At 40.6% G+C, this 19,460-nt stretch overlaps 1 protein-coding gene across 7 annotated transcripts in view; it reads right to left on the bottom strand.

Moving 5' to 3' along the window:
• The window catches only part of ARHGEF26 (Rho guanine nucleotide exchange factor 26), a 116,782-nt gene that overhangs the window by 20,159 nt on the left and 77,163 nt on the right, over positions 1-19,460 (bottom strand). For 6 of the 7 annotated variants that reach the window (XR_006103019.1, XM_042459441.1, XM_042459444.1 and 3 more), the window contains 3 exons: positions 14,802-15,011; positions 796-863; positions 22-126 (listed from right to left, as the gene is read on the bottom strand). Coding sequence is in view for 5 of the 7 variants with exons in the window: in XM_042459441.1 (XP_042315375.1) it covers positions 22-126; positions 796-863; positions 14,802-15,011 (383 nt within the window). In the remaining 2 variants the exon portion in view is untranslated. The remainder of the gene's footprint in view (positions 1-21; positions 127-795; positions 864-14,801; positions 15,012-19,460) is intronic. The other variant, XR_006103020.1, reaches the window with a different exon arrangement.

Here is a 19,460-nt window from a genome sequence, read left to right as displayed (position 1 = left end):
CAGTAAGAAAATTCTGCTCACCATCATTCACTTTCTGATAGACGAGAACTACGTCAGCTACTTGAAGGGAGAGTTCATCTGACTGCTTGGAAGTATATGATCTGATGACTTCTACTTGGGTCAGCGCTAAAAAAGAGGAGACAGTGTGCTTACTGATCCGCATAGCCAATCCAACAGAAAGCTCAAGTGTGCACTTCACATGACTACAAACATATGACAAGCATATTGCCCCCCAGCTTAATTTGATAACTGAAAAATGATACCGCATCTACATTTATTATATGGAAAATAAAATATAAATAAACAGAAAAACAAACATCAGTCTGTTTTCAAAGGGATTTGGAAACAGAGGGAGGTATCGCTGGTTATAAAGCTTTAAAACTTCTTCTGAAACGATGTTCACATCTTTCTTGTCTCTTTCTGTTTCAGAATATATAGGCAGAAAATTCAAGAAAGTATTTTCAAAGGTGGTAAGACACCACAATGTGCATGTAAGCACTTTTTAAGATGGTTGTTTCTATCATCTTCTCAGTTATGACAGAAATACAATGTAATTGTTCTTACATTTTACATGATGTTTCAAGAAAATCAAAAGAGTTACAAATTTCCATTTTTGTTGATATTAATATGGAAGTTCAGAATGAGGGTCTTTCCTACCCTACCTCCAAAAAACAAACAGAGAGGAAGGCATAGAATGTAGGCATTCAACCTTTATTCAAATATTCCACAAGAGGTCACTGTGGAGCACAGTATGGAATGTCAAACCCCTGAAGAACCTTCTGAGGTCTCACTTACTTGTCCTATCCATAGTCAGTCTATCATTGCTCTGCCCAAGTGCAGTAATCCAGCGAGCCCGTTCATTCCTGGAGAAAGTGGGGGGGGGGGAAATGAGCCATTGTTTTATTTAACTGCTGTCATCTTTTAATGGGTTCCCTGAATCAAAATCTCCCATCATTTTTATGGAAATACATTTATCTTTCTTTTTGTTGGGCTATCAAGTTTAAAAGTCAAAAATCAAATCTATGCAAATCACTAATCAAGGTATTTTCTCCTTCCACATACTCCTGACACAGTCCTTATCAAAATGAAGAAACTATGCAGTTAGGCAGTGTACTAGTTCATGTATCAAAGTACAAAATAATCTGGGGGAACTTAGCTTCTTCATCGTGGTCTCTATGGATCATACAAATGAATCACTACTGAAAGCTGGAGAGCTAAATAAATCACAGTCTCCATTCAGTTTATCATGGCATCTGAAGTGAGAAATTTTTTCATAAAGCAGAGTTGAAATCTATGTACAGTTGTACCTTCTTATCCATGGCAGAATCCATTTCGCCGCCCCCATCCCCCTGTGGATAACAAAAACCGCAAGACCTTGAGTCCCATTCTGTCCTATGGGAGCCCTGGTGGCGCAGTGGTTAAATGCCTGTACTGCAGCCATTCACTCAAAACCACAAGGTTGCGAGTTCAAGACCAGCAAAAGGGCCCAAGCTCGACTCAGGCTTGCATCCTTCCGAGGTAGCTAAAATGAGTACCCAGACTGTTGAGGGCAAATTAGCTTACTTGCTGTTCACCGCTATGATCTTTGGAATAGCGGTATATAAATAAAAAACAAACAAAAACAAACAAAACATGATCTTGATAGGTTGCCATAAGTCAGAAACAACCTTTAGGCACACAACAACCCCCTCTCCCCTCCCAAGTTCAGGTCCTGTAGTGGGGGTGGACAGGCATTTTATGCTGGACAGGAGCTTGGACCGGGGGGGGGGGGGCTTGGTAAGCAGGCAGGAATATTGCCACAGCTGAGGAGGAGGCAAGGGTGGCATGTTGGCTTCAAAATCCACCAAAGTGGAGGAAGGGCCCCTCGGGACAGTTGCCTGCCTTGCTTGCAAGCTCCCTGGTGTCTTCCAGTTCCAGGTGATGGTGGCACTCTATGCTCTCCTCCTGACCTGGCTCCTCTCCCCTCAGCCAGTCATGGGGCAGCGTCCACTCTGTCTGCCAAAATCAAAACAGTTCTACTCCCTCCTGGTCTTGTCACTGCTCTTCCTCCTCTTCCTCAGCAGAGGAAAGCAAGGGAAGAGAAGAGAAAGGCTGCTCTAAGGTGGGCGAGAAGGGAAGCTGAGGCGGCTCCCACTCCTGGTGGTGGGAAGCCATGGCTCCATGCACTGGAATTCTGGGAAATGTAGTTTGTGTACACTGATTTAAAACAACGGGGCTTGACCTCTGTGGAAACTCAAATCCACAGCTGGCAAGTCTGCAGATAAGAAGGGCCCACTATATTCTTGTTGTCTTGCTTGGCATTACCCAAAAGAGGGGGGGATGGGGAGTCCCCAACAATTGTCAGCTTCAGTTTAAATATTGAGGAAATTAGCTTAAGCTTTGCAAGAGGCTTGGTAACTTTTAGGACCACTGGCACCTGTGTAAGCTGGTAGTAACTGTAGACTCCTGGTTTGAGTGAATTAAGAGAGTTTTATTAAGAAAAATACAGTGCAATCATACACACAAAAAATAGCAATCCAAACAGACACAGCATTCAGAGATAACCAAAATGGAAATATGGAACTGGGTAGTAGAGTTTGAGCAGTCTAAAGAAGGTGATTTTTACATGCCTGAAGAGTAGACTATGGAAAGCTGGAGTGGCTTAGACTAAGGTCTGAGAGCAACACAGCTCAAACATGGAACACAGCCTGGGGTAACTGTATGATTACTGTGTGCAGAGAGGTTGGGTTTCTGGGACCAGTCTTTATAGTTAAAAACTAGTTTCTTGGGATGTGTTTTCTTGCAAGGTAACCAAGACTTGATGGCTTTCTCAGGAATTCACAATGAAATTCTGGACTGTTTAATGGCTTTAGGGTAAAAAAAAAAGCACTGGCAGGGGGTAGGTAGCGAGAACTGGGTTACTGCTCTGATGCAATGAGACCTCCTTTGTTTGGCAGTGGAAGAGGAACTGCAGAGGACTTCGAGGAAGGAAGGCGTGATTAGTACACCCATTTAACCTTGACTGTATAGTTACCTGGACCATGACCATGCCCTTGGGTCTTCACTTCTTTTCTAATGGGAACTTCACTAGTGTTCCAAAGGGTCATTGTGACCTCTTAAGAACATGTTAGCTCCAGATGTGAAATAAGAAAATACGGAGATGCCAAATACAAATTGGGGTATACACGATGCACTAATATTGAGGAGAAAAAATCCAGAGTTCCCAGTTTGGATGTCACAATAAACCCAGGCATGAGAACCTGTACTTTGCTTACTTGCTTTCATTTCCATGAAGAGCCTAGTGGAAGCAATCTGGAAGCAGGCGCATGTACACTGGTTCTAAAGATGAAAACAGGATTCTTCACAACTCTGGCTTATTAGCTTTCCAGGGAACCACTTTTCCTAGGTCACCCTGTACACTTATATCTGATCCACAATTAACATTGTTGTCACGGTGATAATGTGGCACTGCCAAAATTCCTTAAAACCTTTCACTCTTTTTCACTATGTGCCACCGCTGCCACCAATATGTGAAAGTGAGGTGACTCTTCCCCACCCAACTACTTTCCTCAGGTGCCAGCACTTGGCACCATTAGGTGATAGCTAAACACCCACTATCTGAAGTGTCCTAAATAACAAATGGTCTCTCTTGATAGCCTTTATATATGTTTGGTAGTATGTATGATGTTATTTGTAAGAACACCTTGGGCAACTACTCGTTGAAACAAAGAAACAAGTTTTATTTACATGCAAGGTTAAATACAGTATCTTTTTTGTAGGATATTATTCCAGTTTGATACAGTGTAAAAATTGCTTCAGTAATTACAGTGTGCCCATATTTTATGTGGGCATGGCATACACGGCTTTCAGCATGCATTGCAAGCTGTGCCAGAAAAGCCCCTCGCGTGCCCTGGAAGAAGTAAGCTGCTGCGCACCATGGGCATGAGACCCATTATTTCTAATGGGGCTCCAGCATAAGCGGGATTCCCCTTACGCGGAAGGATCCGGAACAGATCCCCATATAAGGGGAGGGCCCACTGTACAAGATTTAACAATTTCTTTCACTTGTCTTTATAAACGTTTCCTTATATATGTTAAACTAACAAGCATGTTAACTAAACTTCCTCATTTTTCTAATATTGATTTTATTTGTTCTCCAGATGACTTAATTATCTCCACCCCCTCCTAGCGGCGTAACTTATGTATCTAAACCCCTTCTAACTGCACCTCACAGCAGTCTCCCTCAGCCTTCCTGGCTGCTATCCCCTCAGAGTACAATGACACACGCTTTAACACTGAACTTCTCTGTCCCTTTTATACTCTGTTCCTTGTTCTGAGAGTCTGAATCTCGTTCAAGCTGAACCCCATTCCCCCCCCCCCCAACGGCACCTTTTGGCAGTCTGAAAAACAGCCCCTGCTTCCGCAGGCTTGACACACTCTCCCAACACATGGCTCTGCCTCTCTACTTATACCAGCTCCTGGGAGCAGCCCCCACCTTTTCTAGCTTCGCTACCATTTGCTGTTCTCAACAGTCTAAACCAGGGGTAGGCAACCTTTTTGACCCGGGGGCCGGGTTGCTGTCCCTCAGACAACTGGGGGGGCCGAAGCCAATAAATAAATAAATAAATAAATAAATAAATACTTTTTAAAAATAAAATTAAATAAATAAATTAACCAGGACAAATGTAGGGCAAAATTTTCAAATGGAGGACACTTTTTATAAAAATGGAGGACATGCAAAAATTGCTCATTTTTTAACAAATGTTAATATAAATGCATGTTTCTAAGGCTTCTATAGAAAATTGCCCCCCTTGCTCCCCCTTCTGCCCCCCTTCCCCCCTTGCTCGCCGCTTGCCCCCCAAAGGCCCCTCGCCCTCACCATGGGCCACTCGCGCAAGAGGCCAAAGGCCCCGTGCCCTCGCCATGGGCCTCTCGTGCGAAGGCGCGAGGCCAAAGGCCGCTCGTGCGAAAGGCCAAAAGACCCGCGCGAGAGGTCCTGCCGCCAATTGCCCCGCGCCGGCAGCAATTGGCGGCAGGACCAGGCTGGGGCCGGTCCCATGGCCTTGCCGGGCCAGATCCGGCCCATGGGCCGGGGGTTGCCGACCCCTGGTCTAAACTGCCTGTGTTCTCCACAATTCTCCTCTCAGATTGATAGTTCAATTGACACATTTGCCCTTCTTCATCGTCTATGACTAGCCACCATTTCGCCAACTGTGCATGCACAGGACAGGAAGCAACAAGTGTATAGCAAAATAAAACAACTAGCAGATTTGATTTAATGGCCATTTTGGGATACCAGCACATCAAGGAGAGAAGGGTCAGCCCTCTCCCTACAATGTTATTTTGGGCTTACAGTGAGGATTTTTTTTAAGTGTATTAAAATGTGACTTCTCAGTTTGTAAGGTGAAGGGGGAAACCCATTTTACCATTGCACACAGTCCATAATACTCTGAGAACAGTTTACAGTATTCTGACCCCGGACATGTCCCAATGTTCCTGCTCCTTACCTGCGGCATTCTGGAGCAATGCTGGGCAACTGTTTACACATGTGTCCCACTGTGCCACCCACCACTACTGGTGCAGCTCATTCCTTCTGAGGACAGGAATGAGGTGCACAACATCAATGACATGTTTGATTCCCTCGTTCTGACCTCAGAGGAACGACTCGCATCCGTGGTGGTGAGTGGCACAATGGGACACACTGTAAACAGCCACCTAGTATCACTACAGAGGGCTCTGTATTTTCCTAGATGATCCAGATCAAAAGGTGAGTTACTTTAAATTCTTCTAGCAGATGTCAATGACAAACCCTCTCTGAAGAAACTTGCCAATAAAAACTTGTGATAGGTCTGCCTTAGGGTCACCATTAGTTGGAAACAACATGAATGCATGCAACAACAACAAGAACAAGAACAAAAGGGTGGCACCTGCACACTTCACACCATGTCCAAACTGACTGCCATGGGGAGGTTGTGTTATTTAGCCCATTCAGGCAGGGCCCCAGAGCATAGCTTTTTGAATTAGAATCCTTAGCGTTCACAATTTTTTTAAAGTTCTGTTCTCATATACGTTATTAGGAAATACGTTGTTGAACTAACTGCTGCACATGTTGGGAAAGATTTCTTGCATCCTGTGTTTTCAGCTATGGAGCTTAACGAAACAAGTAGAACTTTCCAGATGTACTGACATACAGTTCTCTGTGCAAACAGAAGCTTCCTCCATGATAGATCTGTCATTTTGCCAAGTAGGCAAAATATTAACCAGTGCCGAAGGTAGCAGTCTTTTCTTATGTGTAAGATGGCAGCTTCTGCCTACAGAGTAATAGTGTTCCCCAAAAGTGTTCCCGCTATAGCCAAACCAGTGGAAAGAACACATTGTTAAAAGAACAATGGCTTGGGAAAGTCAGAGGTGAAATCATTACATTAATTTAATTTAATACATTTTCACCCTACCAAATTAAATAAAATGCTCTAGGCAGCATTTTGATAACTGATGGAATGGCCAAGAATAATCTCCCTCCAAATCATTCATATGAATAGCTAAGCTACACCCATTTTAAAAAAAGAACAGATTTAAGACCTGAGCCTGTCATTATGCCTTTGTACTGTACAAAGAGTATTTCAGTTAAACATGATCTTCTATGTGACCTTTGTCAGAGAGATTCTCATTTATTCACATGGGTCATGGAAGAAAGAAATATATTTTAGGAAAACGTTATACTTGCTCTTTAAATACCGATTATATCAAAGGTGATTTATTACATATTTAAGACAGCTGGAAGTTTCCCCCCACATCACAAAGAGTATGTATGAAGCAAGCTCAGAAGAAAAACTGACTAATATGATGGAAGCTGAATTAGTCTAGTTTAAAAAGAATGCAATGAAAACTTCATAAATACCTTTTGTACAGCTTGGTGGTAGATAGTTTAAAATGACCAGCTGCTTGTAATTACAGTGGTACCCCGGGTTACGAAATTAATTCGTTCCGCGGTTAATTTCGTAACCCGAAATACCTTCGTAAGCCGAATTCCCATAGGCGCTAATGGAAAAATAGCTCTCTGCTGCCCTCCGGTGGCGGAAAATAGCGCCGCGGTTTTTTCGTAACCCGAAGAAACCTTCGTAAGCCGAAGCAATAAATCCCTATGGGATTTTTTCGTATCCCGAAAAATTCGTAACCCGGCGCATTCGTATCCCGGGGTACCACTGTAATTATTTTTCCCGATAATAACATTATTATTATTGTTACTAAAATAAGTTACTATTACAACTGTAACATAATGAATGACTTTTGTCATGTGTATTGTTACAGGACTTTATCATATGGTGGTGGAGGAACATCAGTCCTGACTCTCATGCTTTGTCATCTCCGTTGGTTGTTGAGGCAATTACAAGGTGGATGGTAGGACAATTTTCAGGGGCTTGTAGCATTCATTTTTTAAAAAATAAACTGCTGTAAGTAACCATTTTGGCTACTTTTGAGAATGGGCCAAATTCAGACTTGAGCCAGCGTGGTCTGAGCATTGTACTATGACTCTGGAGGCCATGTTCAAATTCCGGCTCAGCCATGGAAACCCATTGGGTGACCTCAGGCAAGTCACATTCTCCCAGCCTCAGGGGAAGGCAATGACAAACCTCCTCCCAACAAATCTTGCCAAGAAAAGCCCATGATAGATTGGCATTCAGGTAGCCATAAATCAAAAATGACCTGAAGGCACATAACAACAACAACAACAAGTGTAGACATAACTTTTAAAACTACAACTATAATAAATTATTGTGCAGAGTTGTGTTTTAACTGTAATTAATTCCCTTTAAACATTATTTTACCAGGTTCTGGAATTGTAGCTCATCACATTTTGAAAAAGGTATCCTGGCTAATATAAAACAGGTCCTAATAGCTAAGCTAGTGATCAATGTTACATTGTTCACAATGCTTTCTCGCTTTCACTCTCTCTCGCACACACACCTGGACTAATAGACCTGAGAAATACTAAACTAATCAAGATGACTTGGAGCCATGTTACAAAATGGAATCAAGATTCTCAGATAATCAGTGCCAGCCAAAGATTCTGCTGCCTGGAGGGAAGAAAAAAAGATGTAACTCCACTCATTCCAAGTTAAAAAAAAAAAAGCAAATTGAAATGGCACTTCAACTTTTCTTCATCTTCCGCAATGGGAAAACACTGCACTACTCACTGAAGCAAAGAGATCTTGTAGTACCTTTGAGGCTGAGAGAAAAACGTTTGTAGCATCAACTTTTGTAAACAAAGTAGACTTCACCAGATGCAGGCATGCTACCAACTTCTTCTCTCAGTTAGCCTCAAAGGTGCTACAAGATCACTTTATCATCACAGTGATCCAGATTAAAACAACCATGTCTATGAATTCTACCTCTCACGGAGCTCACTTAGAGAAAGACATGAAACCAGGAGCCCTTTCACACTATGCAGTTATAGTGCAATGTCTCCACTTTAACTGCCATGGTTCCATTCTACAGAAGTCTAGGATTTGCAGTTCAGGGAGGGGTAGAATTTGTATCATTTGTAGTTTTTCCTTTGGTTAACAATAACTTCTGTTCAAAAGGAAGTGCCTTTTTAAAATGACACATTCTGACATTCTAGGATTTTTTTTTTAATTTTGGTGTAAATTTGGGAGGGGAGATTAAATATAGGCTAGAGATAACCCCCTTTAGTCCTCCAGTTTCCATGGAAACATAGCATCTTTTGAGTTTTACAGAAAGCTAGTTGCATGCTAAAGGCATCCCAAGTAAAAGAATTTTCTCTCATTGGAATTTGCACCAGTGAGAACAAGATGTTTGTTGTTGCTGTTGTTTGAAGCTGAAACACTCCTTGACACTGGTCCAGAAAAAGAAAGCTGATCATACCCCTCAGAACTTCACACTCCCTGGAAACTCCTAGGACATTTCCATGGCTTCACTTAATCCAGAACTGAATAAGTGAATCCCATTGCTTAGTTAACAGAAAATGTATTGTGCACCACATAGTCCCAGAACGGAGATAACAAAATCTTCTATATATTAGCAGTTTTACCAGTAAATTAGTGAATGTTTTTGCTAATAATGACCCTGTGCTGAACCCCATGGAGGACCTCTATAAGGAATAGTTAATTTAATTTGCCACTACTACAAGACTTCATATAACAATTTTTCATCAAAGAAACAGCAGATAACAGCCAGTGTAACATAGAAGTTCAGATCCCTACTTGGCCATAGAAAGCCACTGGGTGGGCAAGTCACACACTCTCAGCCCCAGGAAAAAACTGTGATACAGTTGCATTAGGAGTGCCTGAAGTCAGAAACAACTTAAAGGCACACGACAACAACAAACCAGAAGTGGACACTTTCCAGGCTTTCAACTCACTGTAGATTGGCAATAACTGGCAGAGGATTTTGGGGGGGGGGGGGGTGTATCTAAAACAAGAAAAAAATTATTACTAGTCCTAACTAATGGGACTTTAAAAATCATTTACTTTGTTTAAATTGCTCAAGTTTGATTTTATTCTATACTGCCCTTTAATATTTAGATAGAGGGATATAAATATTTAAGTAAATAAATAAAGCAAATCCACTGAATAATTGAAGTTATATAACTATTGACTTCAGTAATTGATTCAGTAAATCTAACTCCCGTTGGAACTAGCAACTGGATTTAGGCCAAATACAAAAATGTCCTCTGTAGATGTGTATGCCCTTTGACTTACAAATAGTAGTACAGTACTAAAGCTTTCAGAATTAGCAGAACTTTTCAATAACTAAAACCAACCAAGAGTCATGCAAATTAAAGTGCAGCTCAGGGGTGGGAACTATATTGCCCTCTAGTTGTTGTTGTAGTACAGTACTACAATTCCCAGCAGTCCTACTCAGCATAGTTGATGGTAATGAATAGAGGACTTGCACCGCTCAACTTTTAGAGGGCCACAAAATTCCTATATTTTGTCTGCTTTTATGAAACAGAATCCCAAAAAAGAATTAACTCTAAAGCATCACAAGAACAAAACGTATTATCATTGTCATGCTCATCTTTTTGTTTGTTTGTTTCATTCAGTCATACGTTTTCTGAGTTAATTTGTTTCATTTAGCACTCATTACTGTTTTATACGTTTTGTTTCTTTTATGTTACAAATTCATCATGTTTTCATTTCTACACTGACTACAGCAGAGTTGAAATAGCCAACAACAATATGCCATCTATGGGCTTCAATGTCAAACAAAGTATTTTATGACTTTTTTTCTAAGAAACATATGGAATCTATGTTAAAAATTAACACAACAGCAACTCCTTGCCCCTCTCATTCCAGTGTTATAATGGATTAGAGCTTTGGCTTCACTAATGATTAATGTAGCCTTTTCCACTAAGGTTTCAATCTCAGTTAGAAACTAATACACTTCCTTACATATCAGAAAACCACCTGACACTTGGAAGTGTCCTGATTAGAGAACCTCTCCTCTCATTCATTTTCTGAGATTTTTTTACAGGTACCAATAATCTATAGACTAAAACTAAAAAACAAACTGAGAGTCCCACACATTTTGGTTTGAATATTAACTAAGCTGGTGAGAGAAAGGTGGGATATACAGATAGTGAGATAGTTAATCAATCAATCAATCAAGGTCACTATTGAGTCTTCCCTTCCCATGGGCCCTGTGGCGTGTTGAGAGAACTAATGAAAAGGGTGGGTGGGTATTTGCTTTTGTTTTAGGATTTTGCAGCAAACACTGAGAGCATATTTCTGCTGTTTTCTTCTGCAAATGCTCTGTATAATAACAAGAAATATCTCCTCATTCCTCCCAGGTTCTCTGTGGAGGAAAAGAGCAGCAGTTTTCTTGGCAGCAATTCACCGAAGCTGCCAGTTCTGAGTAAGGCCCAGTGGGACAGAACAGAAAGCAGGCTTTTTCAACCCTCATCCACAAAGTAGAAAGGAAAACAGTTTCTCTTCTGTAAAGTAGATCTTTAGAAGCTAAATGAACACCACTCCTATGGGATTGGGGAAGAGAAAGTCCTCACCCTTGCTTCTCCAACCCCCATAATCTCTGTATTCTCCAGGAAGGGGGCCAGCCTACCTCTAGGACAGTAGGTACACAAATTCCTTTAGTTAACCTACCATTTCATTTGTAGAGCCCTTACAAATATATACATTCAAAAAATGAGGCCATGGCATAACACAACCCTTTCTGTCCCAGATACAGCAGCATCACAGATTATAGCAATGTCGTCCACAGTGGGATGCAGTTCAGTGAACCAAACAAAACTGAGAACTCTACTGCCTCATAGCTTCAAGCCATAATATTAACATGAAGATATGACAAAAACATAGCTGTGTCAACCTATTTCAGCATGAAAAGATATAAAGAAATCTTTAGCCCTTATGAGACTGAGAAAAAGAAATGCCTAGCATAAGGGTTTTGAAGACTTCACTCCACTGATGCAGCTGATGAAATGGACTGTAATCCATGTAAATTTATGCCAGAAATTCTGTTCTAATTTCTACTTAACCTTTTAGAATGATTTTTTAAATGAACATCTGATGTTGGTCATGATTTAGAATAAGCTTAGTAAACTTTATTTGTTTGTTTGTTTATTTATTTGATTTATATCCCACCTTTCTCCCAAAATGGGATTGAAGGTGGCTAAAAACAATTCAATACAATAGTCGTCACTGACTTTAGTCTCATTCATTTCAGTGGGTCTACCAAAGGCATAGCAAAATCTGAACCCAATCCACAGTAATCACCTGGCTTTGTTTTCTTATGAACATTTTATAGGGTTAATCTGCATTCAGGTAAATTAGTATGTAGTGTGATAAAATTCTAGAATTTATTTCCAAGTCTTGATATTTTTAACATTTATAATAATTGTAACCCAATAGCAGACTTCTTCCTCCTGATACCACTTTTTGATAGAACTACAAGCCACCCATGTACCTCACATATGGAGAGGATGTGGGAAAAGACCACAAAGTGAAAAACAAAACAAATCCCAACTGTGTGCATTTATTTCCATTTTCTTGGTCTCCCTTATGGTTAGGTTCTCTAGTCTATGTAAATAGCTCTGTAACATGGCTTCCAGATGCTCCATACTGTCTGACCTGAAAAAATGCAACCCTGATTAAAAATAGGTAAGAAAGAAGGTAATAATTGGTCCCACTAACCACTGAATAATTTGACTTCATATGAAAATAAATGTTCACAAGATAGTTCCTAGTAATCTGGTATTTCCCTCTAGTTTTTTCTGCAACAGCCTCAAAAATTTTTCCACTGCCTGCCTCCTTCGCTTGCCATTCGTGAAAACTTTTATGCCATGAAATGCCTGATTCACACAACCTTTCTCAGTTTGGAAGGCCAATGCCAAGGTGAACTTTGTACACAGTATTCCTGTGGAAAACTGTTCTTCTGAAATCACCAAGATGGAGAACACAGTTTTCAAAATATGAGGACCTCTATGATTTCACCATGTAGCAAAACTCTATACGATTCAGTGGTCAAATGTCAGTTGGACTTGGACTGGAAAGGTCTATATTCAAATCCCTGTTCAGACCAATGGTTAATGAGAGACAGCTCCTCACTGTCTCTCAAGCTTCACAATGCTCTTGAAGGATAAAATACAGCGGACCCTTCCCTTACACAGGGGATCTAATCCAGACCCCCCCACATAAGGGGAAATCTTATGCTTGCATCCCATTGCAAACAATGGGATGTGTGCTCGTGCCACAGAGCAGTGCAAGCGCCATTTCTATAATTATCACAGGGCTTCAGGGAAAGCTCAAAGTTGTGTATAATGTGCCTGCACATGGCAGGAGCACTGTAGATATACTACCTTTGACGTATTCAGAAGAATGAGCTAAAGAGCTAACAGATGCTCTTTTGAAAGAGTTATACTACAGTATACACGGAAACCGTGCGGGGAGAAGGGGTGGTGCGTCCCATAAGGATGGATAGGGTGCGCGTGTGCCACTGCGCCGCCACATGCATGAGCCCCATTCATTTAAATGGGGCTTGAGCACAGGCAGTATTTGCTTTACACAGGGTAGTCTGGAACGGATCCCCCGTGTAAAGCAAGGGTGCACTGTACAAGCAAATATATTGCAGTATGTGTATCAGGATTTTTTAAAACAACTATTAATGTGTTATACTCATGACAAAAATTACACACCTCAACCAAAGTCATCTGCTTTATGTATCTATTCCTGTTTTATCATTTCGATGGGACTGACAGGCTTGTTACAACATACCAAACTCATGCTTTACATCAGAGGTGAGAAACTATCAGGAGCTAGTGGACAAGACCTCTGGAGGAGAACATCCATCATTTTCAATTTCCATGCTTCTGCTCTGAAACTCCAAATTTCACCCACAAAATTTTTCATTCCAAACTGACTAACTCTGCTACCAAATCTTTTGTGAAGAATAATTAGCCATTTCACCCCGTTTTTATTCTCCTCTCACTTAGGCTAGGCCTGTACATGTCTTTAGATCCTAAATGCCCCAAAGACATTAGATCTCATCTGATCTTGGAAGAGAGGGTCAGGCCTGGTCAGTACTTGTACAGGGGACCACCAAAGAAAACTACATGCTGTAGGCTAAATTACAGAGGAAGACAATGGCAAACTACTTCTGAGTATTCCCTGTCTAAGAAAGATAAATCAACCAGAGACTTGAAGGCATGTGTATGCATGCACACACATGTCTTTACTCAGAAGTAGTCACTAGAATTAATACTTGGAATCGTGTTATTAAAACTTAAGACTAAACCAGCCCCAAACTAAAACAGACTAGAGAGAATGGCTGATCATGACTTTGGGAGGATGATTTGCCACTTTCTTTGTGAAAAAACACTGGAAGAGTGACTAAAAATAGGGCAGAGAAGCAGGAAGGGTACAAAGACCTAGGGAGCTGTATGTGGCTCAAAGACCATAGTGCCTCTGTAGTACCTAACCCTGCACTACAGAGACACCATATACCTATCTACACCAAAAAACTGTTAATGACAATACTTGATTTTTTTTAAAATCAACACAGATCATGTTCAGACAGTTATATAGCAGTTCATTAAGCTAAGCTGTACACATGCCTTTTGCATGGAATTTTCACCAATGCCATGATTATAACAGAAAGCCTTTAATTAAACATATGACAGCATCCTGTTAGTGCTATAAGCATACAAGTGTGTGCATATGTCTCTGAGATGCAAGAGTGTGCCATCCAAAATCTCAACACCTGGGAATGACTGCTGCTTACCTGTGAGGAGAGGATGGAAAGGAAGGGGGAGACACTTCAGCTAATGGAGATGCAGCAGATCTTGACTCTGAGAGGTAGGAAAAGGAGAGTGCACTCCATCTGTGACTGCATTCCAATTTCCTTTCTCTCTGATCCAGGATCAAATGTTTTTGGATCATTTGAATTGCCTTCCCACCAGTAAGCAGCAGCAGTAATGGTCTCTCCTAGGGCCTGAGAGATGCTGGGGTGGTTAGGGGACACAGAATTGTGCAGACAGAACATTACACTCTGCCTGCTTGAAGTGGGACCTCTGCCATAGCTTCATCAGTTGTTCCAGGGAGGAAACTGTCTCACAACATTTGGATGCCTTGTGTGAAATAAAGAGTTTGTTTGTTGCTAAGTATGACATATATTTCTTGGGTCACTTAATAGTCAGGCACATTTCACTGTTTCACATTAGCTGGATAAAGACCAACAGATTCTGGAAAGTATATAGTCTAGTCCAGCCCAATGAATAGATGAAAAGATGAATAGAGCATCAGAAGCCTGGATGTAACAGGCAAATTGAGAAAGCTGTGTTATTTACTTACTGAGTTTCAGTTCCCAGCAGTAGTTCAATCTTCTCTCCTGCATGGTTACTTAGGACATTTAATCTGAAGAGATGATTTGCAGAACTCTGCCGAGAGTAAAGAATAGGTGTGCTGTTTTTTATAGGAGAGGAATGTAGTTCTTCGCTGTCGCACTGTTCAACTAACAGCTGATCCCTTAAGGAATAGTCTGTGACATTGTAGCTCTCTTCACTGCAAATACAAAAGCCAGACAGAGAGGAGAGAGACAATTGCTTAGAGTCAAATCATTACTAAATGCATCAGGAGTCACATTCAGCAATACAGCCAGTTTTTGGGAATAGTCCATTGCACATAATTATTTGGACATTTTCAGCCTTTCAGCAAAGTAGAGAGAGAGAAAAAAAGAACATTTACATATCAGCTGCTTGTCAAGAAGACAAATGAAGTTAATCTTTGAGCCCCAAGGAATTCTGTTCAGTGCTGAAGTTTACATGTCTTTGATGTTCTTTTGATAATCTAACTGTTCTTAACTTTGTTGCATTTATAGAAAGGGATAAACTAGGCCATGAGCTCCTCCAATGTTGTTGAGCTGTAACACCCAGCAACCCAAACAAGGACAGCTAATAATGAAGGATGCTGTGAGTTACAGTGAAATAACATCTGGATGGGTGCATAGTTCCCAACCCTAGCATAGGCTAATGTCAACCAAAGGAAAATTGGCAACAATTTTTTCTAATGTATTATTTTATAGCCTTTTCCATGTACCTGTTCATTCCGAAGTGCAATGTTTGCTAAAAAGGAAAAGTAGTTGGCCCTCCTTATCCACGGATTTTTTATACACGGATTCAAGCATCCACAGCTTGAAAATATTCCCCCCCCAAAAAAGTATAAAATTTCAAGTATTAAACCTTGATTTTTCCATTTTACATAAGGGACACCATTTTGGTATGGCATTGTATTTAATGGGACTTGAGCATACATGGATTTTGTTATTCACAAGGGTTCCTGGAACCAAACTTCAGCAGATAACAAGGTTCCACTGTATCAGGGTGGGGGGAGTGGCACACCAGTGGCTCACCTAATTATATTAATCTGATTCCAATACTGTAGTGATATTTTTAATGAGACAAGAAACAAAATGATTTTTTTAGAAAAAAAATTACTGGCATTTTAGTTGATTTTAATTGACTAAGGAGTTCCTTGATTTTCTTAAGGTCTCATCTATTTAACTTTCTAATTTTGTGTTCTATTGGATTGTTCTTTTATGTTTGCACATCAGCTGGAAATCAAAAGACAGTAGAATATAAAGTAAGGAATATCAACACTCTAAGATATGCAGACGACATCATACTACTAGCAGAAAACATCGGAAACCTAGAACAACTATTAAGGAAAAGGCAGACTTACTGTTGAATATAAAAGAAACAAATATAATGACCATGGAGAATATACACAAATTCAATCCAAACAATGAGAAAATAGAAATACAGTAGTCCCTTGGGTTACGAAATTAATTCGTTCCGCGGCTCCGTTTGTAACCCGAGTAATTTCGCAACCCGAAAAGGCTAGCGGCTAGCGCTGGAAAGCCGCTAGCCGCGCTTTGCGGTTTGAATTTCGCGCCGGAAAAAAAATTCGTAATCCGAAAAAAACATCGTAACCCGGAACAGTTTTTTCCTATCTATTTTTTTCGTATCCCGGAAATTTCGTAACGCGATCAATTCGTATCCCGGGGTACCACTGTAGTGAAAGAATTTTCATACCTGGGATAAAACACTGATCAGAACGGGGACTGCTGCCAAAAAATCAGAAGAAGATTAAGAATGGGGAAGGCAGCTATAAAAGAACTAGAAAAGATCCTAAAATGTAAAGATATACAACTGAGCACAGAAGTTAGAATCATATACTATTCCTACTACCAAGTAAAAGTTGGACAGTTAAGAAAGCGGACAGGAAAACAATAAATTCATTTGAGATGTGATGCTGGAGAAGACAGACAAAAAGACAAACAAATGGGTCCTAAAACAGATCAAGCTGGATATCTCCCTGGAAGCCAACATGACTTGTCATATCATGAGAAGGCATGATAATACTAAGAAAGGTGAAGAGAAGTAGAAAGAGAGGGAGTCTGCATGCTAGATGGATGTAGTCTATTAAGGAGGTCATGTGTATGAAGTTTCAGGAACTAAGCAGACCACTGGAAGACAGGGAGTCTTGGAGATGTCTCATCCACAGGGTCGCCATGGGTCAAGATTGACTCAAAGGCAGTTAACAACAACAACAAAATGCACTCTGCATGGGGCTGCCTTCAAAAAGTGCTCAGAAACAATTGGTCTCAAAGAGCCACAGCCAGATTTCTAACTGAAGTTGGCTACAGGGAGCACACAACTCCCTTGTTGCAACAGCTTCACTTGCTGCTTGTCCATTTCCAGGCACTATTCAAAGTGCTGATGAAGACTTATGAAGCTCTGTACTACTTGAGTCCAGGATATCTGAAGGACTATATCTTCCTTTATGAACCTATTTGAGCTCTGAGATCTTCTTAAGAAGCCCCTGTCCCAGTGCCTTCTTCCACCTTGTTTGGTGGGAAATTTGCAGATGACACCAGTAGCTAATACCCCAGAGGACAGGATCAAAATTCAAAATGACCTTAATAGATTAGAAATCTGGGCCAAAGCTAACAAAATGAATTTCAACACAGAGAAATGTAAAATATTGCACTTTGGGTGGAAAAATGAAATGCACAGATATAGGATAGGTGACACCTGGCTGAACGAGACTATATGTGAAAGGGATCTGGGAATCCAAGTTGACCACTGTTGAACATGAGTCAACAGTGCGATGTGGCAGCTAAAAAGGCCAATGTAATTTTAGGCTGCATCAGCAGAAGTATAGTGTCTAGATCAAGGGAATTTATAGTGCCACTCTATTCTGCTTTGGTCAGGTCCCACCTGGTATATTGTGTCCAGTTCTGGGCATCACAATTTACAAAGGATGTTGAGAAACTGGAGCGTGTCCAGAGGAGGGCGACTAAAATGGTCAAGGGTCTGGAAACCATGCCCTATGAGGAGAGACTTAGGGAGCTGGGGATGTTTAGCCTGGAGAAGAGAAGGTTAAGAGGGGATATGACAGCCCTGTTTAAATATTTGAAGGGATGTCATATTGAGGAGGGCGCAAGCTTGTTTTCTGCTTCTCCAAAGACTAGGACCTGGAGCAATGGATGCAAGCTCCAGGAAAAGAGATTCCACCTCAACATTAGGAGGAACTTCCTGACAGTTAGGGCTGTTCGATAGTGGAACAAACTCCGTCAGAGTGCATTGGAGTCTCCTTCCTAAGAGGTCTTCAAACAGAGGCTGGATGGCCATCTGTTGGGGATGCTTTCATTGAGATTTCCTGCATGGCAGGGGATTGGACTGGATGGCCCTTGCGGTCTCTTCCAACTATATGATTCTATGAATAAGGAAGAGGGCCCTTTCAGTGGCAGCTTCCAGTTTTTGAAACTCACTCCTTAGGAAGGCTAAGTTGACTCCCTCCTTGCTCTCCTTCCATGAGCAAGTTCAAACATTATTGCACCACTAGGCTCTTGGAATAATGAGATGGGCTTTTAATGATGTGTTGTGCTGTTTTATGGTTTGTACAGCCTTTTAATTAATTTTAAATTTTCTAATGTTTAATAGTTATATTGTTTAATTTTAAAATAACTTTTATATTTATACTTTTATCAAAGTTTTTTGTAGTTTTTAATTTATTATTTTAAAATATGTTGTTAGCCAGTTTGATTACCATTATTAGGAGAAAGGTGGGAGGAGGAGAAGGAGATCTTATCAGAAACAATTCCCATTGTGTATCATTAGTACATGCTGATTGTTTATACCCGACTTTCTCAATCTTTTTACCCTGTAAGAATGCTTGAAATAATTTCCAGTTCTTAGGGAACTCCTGTGTGAAAATTATAGAGAACCGCTGCATAAAAATTATTATATGCATAGATTTAAAATACTTATTTATTTTAAAATGACACTTTCTCATAGAATCTCTAGCAACCTCTAGTGGTTCAGGGAACCCTAGTTGAGAAACCCTGATTTTTGCAATCTCATATGCAGTGAGATTCCCTAAGGAGCCTTCACCATCACACCAGACACTGCCTACATGATGTCCCTTCCAATATGACTACTGCAGAATGAGGAAGGTCTCAAATCTCATGCCGATCAAGAAGGTATCAAATCTGATGTTGATCTACCCCCTGATAGGCCCCTGTACCTGGTGATCCTTAAAGCAGGTGAATCTATTCTAGAGCTTAAAAAAATTTAAGCTACAGAATTTTGGTTTTATCGCAAACAGGAAGTTCCTGGGAAAGGTTGATAGATTACAGTAGGGAACAGGCTGTTCATTTCCAAACCCATGAATTCACATATTTAGAGTAGGCTGTGTAATGCCATGAAGTTCCTCTCCCAAAACTGAAAGAAATAATTTGTCATAATGCCTCTTTTTGAACCATATAGACAAGAATTCAATCACAATATTCTATTTTGTACAAAATCTGGGACTTGCTATTACAGTGGCATCCTTATTTAGCTCGTAGGGGGGGGGGGGGGGAACTGATGGATGAAAAAAAATGAAGCAATTTCAAAATGGGTAGTAAACAGTGAAAAGATGACAAAAGAATGGTGTTTTTCTTGGATT

The sequence above is a fragment of the Sceloporus undulatus genome, chromosome 3 (genome assembly GCF_019175285.1).
Source record: "Sceloporus undulatus isolate JIND9_A2432 ecotype Alabama chromosome 3, SceUnd_v1.1, whole genome shotgun sequence".
Classification (NCBI taxonomy): Eukaryota; Metazoa; Chordata; class Lepidosauria; order Squamata; family Phrynosomatidae; genus Sceloporus; species Sceloporus undulatus.
The sequence above is the reverse complement of the archived record's forward strand: the minus strand, read 5'-3'. Positions and strand labels throughout refer to the sequence as shown.